The 10,297-nt window shown below is 38.9% G+C and overlaps 1 protein-coding gene across 1 annotated transcript in view; it reads left to right on the top strand.

The window, feature by feature from the left end:
- Positions 1-7,426, top strand: part of LOC107701519 (cadherin-2) — a 48,316-nt gene extending 40,890 nt beyond the window's left edge. The window contains exons 12-16 of the mRNA XM_016503560.1: positions 1,988-2,221; positions 2,321-2,554; positions 3,720-3,859; positions 5,121-5,285; positions 7,163-7,426. Coding sequence (XP_016359046.1) covers positions 1,988-2,221; positions 2,321-2,554; positions 3,720-3,859; positions 5,121-5,285; positions 7,163-7,369 — 980 coding nt within the window. The 3' untranslated portion in view covers positions 7,370-7,426. The remainder of the gene's footprint in view (positions 1-1,987; positions 2,222-2,320; positions 2,555-3,719; positions 3,860-5,120; positions 5,286-7,162) is intronic.
- Positions 7,427-10,297: the final 2,871 nt, after the last annotated feature.

Genomic DNA, 10,297 nt, shown 5'->3' with positions numbered 1-10,297 from the left:
AGACTGCAGTCCACAAACGCTCACCATCAAATTTAACTGAACTTGAGCAGTTCTGCAAAGAAGAATGGGCAAATATCGGAAAGTCTAAATGTGTAGTAGAGACATATCCCAACAGAATAAAGGCTGTAATTAAAGCAAAAGGTGGTCCAACAAAATACTGAAACAAGGGGGTGATCCTTTTTCCAACTCAGTGATTCTGGTTTTTATTTGTATTTATTTTTATTTTTTTCTGACATGTTGGTGTTATATCTTTCACTTGGATGTTATAAGTTGCACTGAATACAGCTGGATAAAACAAAAACTGTGTCTGTCTTCATTTCAGGCTGCAAAGCAACAAAATGTGATTATTTTAAAGGGGCGTTATTCTATTCTATACCCACCGTATATGCAAATTTCATTCTACCTCTAGTTTGTAAAGAATGAAAGCACTGTTTTTTTAGTATCCCAGAGAGTAATACAGAACACCCATGATTGAAACAAACATCTGTAAATACAGCTAAACAATACAAAACAAAAAATAGCAAAGTAGTATATAAATGCTATCTTTGTTATTTACAGCAATAATCTGACATTTTCTGATTTTTTGGGTGTGTTTGTGCTGTTACCTTAATTTATATATTAAATTTGTGAATCAAGTGCTAAAATAATGCAGACAGACCGTGCAAATACACAATGCTAACTTAACATTCTTAGTGAATTCCTTTCTCAGTTCAGTTTGTGTGCAAGTAGCAGTGCTGATCGGCTCCCTTTCCCACAAAGAAGCCTTTTCACATCTAGTTCAATGCTGATTCGCACTCCTGATTCAATAAATGAAGGATACTTAGTCGTACTTGAGTTAGAGGTTTTCAGGGCTGGAACGGATTAAAAAAAATGTGTTGTTAATGCCAGGAGTAGAACAGAAAGCCGCTGCTCCGTCAGCCTGCCGCACAGCTCTGTCCGTCTCTTGTTCTTTGTTTAAAGATCAGTGAAGTTGAAAGGTCTTGTTACTCTTGTTGAAACAGAAACTAAGCTCTTTTCTAGGTATTGATGGTCCAGTCTGTGCTGGGTAAAAGGGCTCTTATTCGCAGATATTTCATGGACGTGGGCAGGTTGATTGGATCTTATAGACTGTGCATTATAGGTTGTAAATGAGTTATCATGCCCAGCAACCCAGAAGAGAGCAACCTAAAGTCGTTAACTGCTGTAGTTCGTCTGTATCGTCAGTTTTCAACTATTAGTCTCAAGCTCAGATGTCACACCCACGAAACCCTCATGGTCATGATCCCTATTGCACACAAAAACACCAAGAGCTGTATGGAATCAGTTTCCAGGACTCCAGGTGCACACGTTTTGTTATTAATCGTCCCGTCATGTAGGTTGCATTTTTTAAACTACATGTTGAAAATGGTGTTTTGAAGTTTTAAAATTCAATTTTTTTTTATTTCATTAGTCAACTATTCATAGTCAAAATCTGACTACTTGAGACTATAGCTACGTCCCAGTTGAAGGACCATGTTGAAAATGGTGTTTTGAAGTTTTAAAATTCAATTTTTTTTAATTTCATTAGTCAACTATTCATAGTCAAAATCTGACTACTTGAGACTATAGCTACGTCCCAGTTGAAGGACTGCATACTTCGAAGGATGCAGACTTCAAAGACCACAAAGGTCAAACCGAATGTTGTTAAATGAGACCTAGCCTACGGAGGATTGCATCGCATCTTACTAAGACATGTCAACATTTAAACCACTCTAAAGTGTTTTGTTAGATATTCAAGTAAGTTGAAATGCAATACTTACATTTAAATGTGTAATCCAGCATTTTCTCTCAAAAAATTGTGTCGTCAACGGTGTACATTGAATCTTGCGATAGTCTGGGCCGTGAAGGATCCACCTGTTGTATCCTTCATGGCCCGGGAAACAAAGGACGCATTTTGAGGCCGCATTTGATGCACAGCTTATGTTTGTATTGACTTCGCCTCTGTCTTTTTCCTTCTGTCCCTCAACAGGTGTCCCCCCTGCGAGTGGGACGGGTACTCTGCAGATCAACCTGCTGGACATAAACGATAACGCACCTCGAGTCTTCCCTCAAGAAGCAGAAGTGTGCGAGCGTCCCGAACCCAACACCATCAATATCACAGCTGTAGACGGAGACCTCAACCCCAACGCTGGGCCCTATGCTTTTGAACTGCCCAACCGACCCTCTGACATCCGCAGGAACTGGACACTGACTCGAATCAGTGGTACGCCACTGGGATTAACAATTACTCAATTCTATTTTGATTTTTCTGCCAGACTTTATCTGACCCATTTGTGTTGTCATACTTGTGGTTGGTTTGTAGGCGATCACGCTCAGTTAAGTCTGAAGATTAGTTACCTGGAAACTGGGATATACGAGCTGCCCATCAGCATCACAGACTCGGGGAACCTGCCCATGTCCAACACTACCTACCTGCGCATCAAAGTGTGCCAGTGCGATCACCACGGCGACTGCGTGGACATGGAACGCATCATGGCAGCCGGGCTGGGCACCGGAGCCATCATCGCCATACTTATCTGCATCATCATTCTGCTGGGTAATACACACACTAGACAGAGATTGTTGTTTCTTCCAGGCAGTGGAGTTCTTATCAGTTGGCCGCATCAATTGCCAAGCACATGTGATCTGCTTTTGTTCGCAGAGGGGATATAGTCACAACAAATTTCATAGCGAGGCTGTTGTAGAAGGAATAGGAACAGTTCTGTTCACTTACACCAATGTTATCAGTTGAATCAAAATCAAATGATGCTTTTCTCTTTTTGGGTTGACTGGGTTTCCATCCACAGATTTTTATTTAATATTTTATTTGATATTTTATTTTAAAAAAATGCTGGATGGAAACACCAAGAAGTAAATCCAATTTCTAAAATGTGCATTAAAAAAAACGTAAAAGCTCTCTTGAGGTGGATTAATGTTTTATTCAGCAAGAAGACATAAACACATAAACTATGATGGAAACACATTGTGCCTCATGTGCATCGAGTCATGTGATTGAATAATTCACTTCAGACCAATGTCATTGCATAAATTGGGGTCTTCAAAAAACACTGGAGCCAAAGTCTGTCATCAAAACGATTGGTTACTTTCACCTTCCAAAACAGGTTGACGCACACCGTCGGCCCTCAAAAATAAGGCATTCACTAGAGACAACATTTTTCTGAATGTTTTGTCTCTGCACTCTAAAGTAATTTATTGAATTTAATAAAACAGCCACAGTAGTTTTCCCAATAGCCACAACTTCCATTTCTGTTTTGCTCAAACTTCTGTGAAAGTGACAATTTTGTTTTCTCGATTACATGGGATGTGTTAAATTAAATTTGCAATTTGGATGGAAACAAAGCTTGTGATTAACTCTTGCACAATTCTGATTCACAGTCTCTGCTGTTTTAAATCACTTTACTTGCATAATTTACCTATTAAACTTAAAAAAACAGCAGATGAAATACTTTGATGTGAATAATATTACAGAATAAATGCAGAATATTCATTGAGCATACCTATTGAGCTCATTTTACAGAAAAAATTTCACAAAAATATAACTTGTCTGAGTGAGCAACAGTAACTGAGGGGGGCGAAGCTTAGCGAAACGTCAATTTCAGTTTGTGGTGCTAAAAAATACACACTGCACCTTTAACTGTCTGATCTCAAGTCATTTTGCTCTTTTTATATTGATCTGTATCTCACTTTCTGTCTCTCTGCAGTGCTGGTGTTGATGTTTGTGATGTGGATGAAGAGACGGGATAAAGAGAGACAGGCCAAGCAGCTGCTGATCGATCCAGAGGACGACGTGCGAGACAACATACTCAAATATGACGAGGAGGGCGGCGGAGAGGAAGACCAGGTACATGCGCTCCCTCTCTACTGCTGCTGCTGCATACACAGTTATTTTCAGCTCACAATTACTTTTTACAATCTAGCTTGTTTAATAAAAACATTGTAAAAATGTCATTTTAACCAGTCGTTAAATGTTCACAATTTTAATTTAAGCTGCGTGGTGCAGTTTAAATTAAAATCGTGAACATTTAACGACTGACTAATTTTCAGCATTCATTGTGCAAGTAATGCTGATTATAAGTCATAGCATGTAAGCGACTAATTTTAAATTGATGAAACAGTTCCTGCTTTGCCTGGTGGTGCGAGTATGTGTGAGACTCACAGATTTGCATTTGAGCCAAACTTTATTTTTTGCACAACCGTCACTCACACACAGAAACACTCAAACATTTTCTGTTTTATCATTTTGGAGATTTTTCTATGGTTTTCATGAGTTAATGATATTTTCTATCCCCTAAAACGAACTCCCAAAGGAACCATTTGGCATTTTTCGATTTTTAATTAAAACATTTAAATCAAAAAAAAAATCCATTAGTAATGTACTTAAGCCTGGGGTGTGTTGTTTTTCCACTTGCTTCAACATCTCGCATAGTGTTTTAGCATTTTCAAAGTGATACTCCATAAACTGGCACTTGCAGACGTGTGCCATATTTTTAACCAAGTCTTGGAAAAGGCAGGTATATTCCGACCTCCTTGCATCCATTTCTGTTGTTTTAACCTTAAACTATTTTCTGTCGTCTTTTTCAACTAGTTCTTGAAAACAGCAGCCCAGCTGTGCAGTGTGTATGTCTGTATCGCCAAATCATAAATCAAAGAATAGTTTGAAACTCCTAAGTAAAGGAGGACATACCATAGAGTTTGACTGTTTTATATAAAAGTCATATTTTTATACCAATTATGACTACTTGCTAACCTAAAAGAAACAAATTAATGTTAGAATAAATAAAACTTTTTTTTTAAAATTATTTTATATATTTATTTATTTTATTTTTTATTTAAAATTTCAAAGTTTTTATTTGGTGTTTTATTTATTCTAAATTAGGACATTCTAAAATTTTCCACAAGGAGGGTTTTATCATATTTAGCTAACTTCTGAAAAGAAAACCCACATGAATATCCTTCTTATGGAACAAAGCAAATTTAAATGACATTACTAAGGTCAAAACGTTCCTTGTTCTCCATGCAGATGTTTCCAGAAAACCGAGGGCTTTGAGCAGACCTCTAACCCTATTTGTGATTGTCTCTTTCCGCTATCTGTGTTTCTTCAGGACTATGATCTGAGCCAGCTGCAGCAGCCCGATACTCTGGAGCCAGACTTGATCAAGCCCGTCGGGATCCGCCGGCTAGACGAGCGACCGATGCACTCCGAGCCCAACTATCCCATTCGCTCGGCCGCACCCCACCCCGGAGACATAGGAGAGTTCATCCACGAGGTACGCCGTGTGTGCGCTCTTCTGATGTCGCGTCATATAAAATGGCTCGATGGCACCAGTGATAAGACTTAATGGTGATTGATTGGTTAATTGGACCAAGGTCCTTTTAGTTTTGTTGATTATTAGCCAGGCTCAGGGATTCGATATCTCATGCGCCCTCCCACACACACGCACACATGCAGACCTCACAGGCTCTAAGCAGTGCGACTGCACTCAAAGCAGTGTGAGATTAGCAAGAAACTGCTTAAATCAGGTAATGAATTAAATATTACTGCTAAATGTAATTAGCCTCACTTAAAAGACAGAAAGGCTTTAAAGACGGCAGCATTTGCCAAACTGTTTGACCGAACTGTGTTTTAAAGAAACACGGCAGTTAGGGTTTTTAGCTGTTTTTTAGCATTCCAACAAAAATTGACACTTGTGAGTTTTGTTTATAGCCGTTTTATGTCTGTGGAAAGATTTGTTTGGACAAGCGATTTCAGGATTCAGAATGATGTCAACTGAACGTCCATACAGTGTTTAGTCTGTTAGCACTCTGCCTGGACTGTGTTATGCCAAGAATAGAACTTTATTTGTACAATATGGCAGGCTTTCAAAACCAAGTGAGCTGCCTACCTAGACAGCATTTTTAAGCACCAAAGGCATCTTAAACATTCAAATTGAATGTGCATTCGATGTTTGATTCACTACCAAAATCGGTTGAGCACATGTAAATCAAACATTTGAATTTGTCCATGATGCCCATAAATGTTGTACATGCGTTTTTGTCTATAGAATGTTTGTGCCTCGCATATTGTATCTAAATTTGCGTGTGCGAAATGCTGCACTTAGTACTACTCGTTTTCCATTCGAAGGAAATGGCATTTCAAATACTAGCTTTAGCACATTTAGCTCCCCCCTTTATGCTGAATAAGAATAGTGACCGTTATGTCCGTTGAGTGCATTGGTGCACTTTGCTTGTATTTTTTTTTACATTTTGTATAGTTTTTAATAATATTATTACAGACAAAGCATGCAAATAAGAAGTGACTTAACAAAAGAAGAAATAAAAAAATAAAATCAAGTGAATGTATTGATACATAGTTCAATACATGGAATTTCAAAACAACCAGCAATCAAGAGATGGTTAATATATTAGCATTTATAGCATCTGAAAATTACTGTATTCTAATAAATTCATTTGAGTATGAGAAGGTTCAAAGATTAAACTTCAGAGGAACTTCTAAAGAGGTTAAAAAATTAGCTGGAGCCACATGTTACATTTTGAATAGACTGCAGATTTCCAGAGAGGCAAGACACATTTCCTTACATAATAGGAAATAATGGTCAGTACACAGTGGTCTTTGTGTTCATTCAAATTTTCGGATTCACCTGCACACATATACTACAAAATGGTACAGAATAGTGCAGAAGTATGTGAAATAGGACGCACACACTCTTTTTACTTAATGGGTTTCAGTTGTATTGTCACTCCTTCCTCCTTCCTCCTTCCTTCCTTCCTTCCTCTTCTCACTTTAGCTGTTTCTCATCCAGTGCCCTGACAGAGCGTTCAGTGTTTCATTGTTTAATTGCGCGAGCTCAGACTGTGCTTAGCTGTGCCGTTTCCAGAACGTAGCCGCTTATAAATAAATGCTTTAGCCTGTTCCAGAGCCCAGCATCTGTTTGCACGGCGACCCCAATCCTTCTCCGACTTCCCTCTCCTCCCATCTCCCTTCCTCCTCTTTTGTTCCTACTTCTTTTTCTCCATCCCATCCCCCTCTGCGCTTAAACAGCAATACCAAATGAGTAATTTAAATGGTTGTACTAGACAGTGTTGATGTGCTATATTTGAAATGTGTCTATTATAAAACCACATCCGTTCTCGTCATGTTCCCCAGGGTCTCAAGGCGGCTGATACGGATCCCACGGCCCCTCCGTACGACTCCCTGCTGGTCTTCGACTATGAGGGCAGCAGCTCCACGGCCGGATCGCTCAGCTCCCTTCACTCCTCCAGCAGCGGAGGTGACCAGGACTATGACTACCTCAACGACTGGGGCCCTCGCTTCCGCAAACTTGCCGACATGTACGGAGGCAACGACGACTAGCTTACGCCATCACCGCAGGACCACAGAAAGAGAAGGAAGAACCGGAGGAGGAGGAGGAAAATTAAAAGAAAAAACATCAAAAAACAGTGTGGTACTTTTTTTTTATTGTGGGACGTGGACAGTGTGCAGAATCAAAACAATGAAGAAACCAATATACCCTAGAGAGACAGACAATGAAGACTGAGAAACAAAGAGACAAGAAGGTGGAAGGAAGATCACCATGGCAACAAAACCAGGTCTCTCCGAGGCCCTCTGTTGTAGACAGAGGGGGTCTAATGAAGGAAATCTGCCTAGTTTTGGTTCAGTCCAGGATTTTTTCGCCCTAAGTTTGAAGGATCATCGGTACGAAACATATGAAGGAATGCTTAAAGAACGTTAAATGAATGCTAAGTTACACTTGAATCTCACAGTACAGAAGCACTGGGATATTGCGTGCCTTTTTGTACATTTTTTTTTGGTTTCATTTTTACATTTTCAGTCTTTGTTGATTTGATCTGATGATGTTTTTCTGTTCAATGGCTTTGGTGGCTCAGAGTTTTGGAGTGTTTTTGTCGTGAGCCTGTTTATAACGTTTATGCCTCTACACGGTTTTGTTTGCGTTTCTCACCATCATGCTGTTCGTTCACGTATCAAAACGATATATATATATATATATATATATTCACAGTTTTTCCACCAAAACGTTAACTTATGCAGGCAGTTGCAAAATGGGAGACGAGCATTATTATTTGGTAGCAGAACTTTTTTTGTTTTGTTCTGCCTTAGTCATCCTGGTATTCTTTCATGCCTGGTATTCTTTCATTTTTTACTCCACTGTAAATTAAATGGTGTGTACATAGTTTTTTGTTTTGTTTCTCCTCTTTTAATGTAGTCTACGAAAAAGAACCGGGCGTGAATAACTTGTATATGTATAATTTGGACTACAGACAAAAGGATTTTTGCATGTTTTTAATCTTTTCCGTACAAAACAGTCTTTCTGAAATTTATTTACATACAAATAAAGAAATGCCCACCTCGAAGAAGACTAAAGCAAATAAGTGACACAGAAGTTTGGTCCAAATACCCACTGCTTTCATTCCTCCCCTTTCGTAACGTAACATTCCTTTTTGGTTTCGCCCTTTCGGCCCAGTTAATGACCTTCCATTTGCCCGTTCTCTGATTTCATCGCTTGACGTCCTTCGTCAAGGATTCCATGTTGACCTTCCGCTTCCTTTGTTCTTCTCTGCTACGTTCTGCATTCCCATTGTCTTCTCCCCCGGGCCACTCATGGATCAAAGAGGTCGACTGACATTCGAGGCCATACTCCTAAATACACGATCCTTCAGGATCTTCATGTTTGAACTAAATTGAAAAGGTGGACCGAAGCCCTCATCATAACCGTCTCTGCCTGTTAGAGAACCGTATTGGTGTGTGTGTGTGTTTGCGCGTGTGTGTATCACTGGATGCCGTCAGAGAGGGCCAATTAAAAGAGCAGGATGGAAGTACGAGGTCAGTCCACTCATGAGGCTCAGCCATAAGATGATTAACAGCTTTTTAATGAGCGATGGCTGTCCAGAGTTCTGTGGGCTCTGTTTGCAATTACTTGTTGATATTATGACCCATTGAAGCCCAAATGACCAATAAAAGTCTAATTTTGCAAATGATGATTTGTTGGTTTTCTTTGCTACATTGGTGTTTTAGCTCTGTTCCGAAACCTAGCAAGTCCCTAGATAGTCAGTTGGCTTCTAAGACAGGAACCTAAGCATCATGGGACCTCACTAGTGACCGATTTAGACAAGCAAATCACAAATAGTGCTCCACATGGGAGACTCGACTCCCAATTGATTTAAATAGAGTTGATGTTAGTATGTTGCTGAGCTAAAAGCTTTCTTAATAACTTTTAGCTTATAATCTTAATAAGCATAAACATTAGTGATGCACTGAAATTTAGGAACCTAAAAAATACAGTTAAAAAAAATAAAAATAATTAAGTTTCATCCAAAACTGCAAAATAATAATAATAATAAATACATTTTAGGTTTCAGATGAAATGGTTTTGGAAGGCCAAAATCATTGATGGAAACAGTGATGTTAAATTAGTGCAATTTAACATCTATTACAGTTTGTTTGGCTGAAATATAACTAATATAAATGAAATATATTTTTACTACAACTGCTTTAAATTATAACCTATGAACACGATAAAATAAACAACGTACCAAACTGATAACATAAATACATAGCAAACAAAAATAAATGCATTTGTTTATATGTAAAATAATACATTTTTCATTACAATTTTTTATCAGGATTTTTCAGTATTCAATAAATACTAATCTATAAATAAAATTTATCTCGCCTTATCCACCATTTTTAAATTATTTTTTTGCTGAGCTCGACGCAGTGCATTATGGGATCCCGTGTTGCCGCCTTTGGATAAAATTAGGTATCTTAACTAACTAGCCGACATTTCAGACAGCCTTTGTGTCTGTGATGCCCTAAAATGCTGCCTACGTAGGCAGCTCACTAGGTTTTGGTATGAGATAATTGTATATATGCATGCTAAATGGGCTCCATTAAATGGAAAAGGAAATGTCGTTGCATACCTTGACCTTAAAAGTGATTACTGGCAGCTGGGTCATTATCTGGGTCTGTGCGTGCCTGCCTCCATCATTTGAGTCAGTCTACAGTCCACACACACCAATTTGTGTATTTCTTTCTATATTCCCTTCAGGGCTATCCTTTGCTCCGCCTTCTCTATCTAACGTTCTCGGGGGCTGAGATTATTGTGCCAACATCAAAGCCTGGCCTCCCCACGTCCCATTGTGTGTGACTGAGAGAATGAGAGAGCTAAAAAGTGGAAGTCTTGTCGCTTAAGGTCACATGAAGGATGGGGAATAAGCTTTTCTCTGTGCTGCTATCTCCTTCACTCCACACTCTCTACGTACA

The sequence above is a fragment of the Sinocyclocheilus anshuiensis genome, unplaced genomic scaffold (assembly GCF_001515605.1).
Source record: "Sinocyclocheilus anshuiensis isolate Anshui unplaced genomic scaffold, SAMN03320099.WGS_v1.1 scaffold1051, whole genome shotgun sequence".
Lineage (NCBI taxonomy): Eukaryota > Metazoa > Chordata > Actinopteri > Cypriniformes > Cyprinidae > Sinocyclocheilus > Sinocyclocheilus anshuiensis.
The sequence above is the reverse complement of the archived record's forward strand: the minus strand, read 5'-3'. Positions and strand labels throughout refer to the sequence as shown.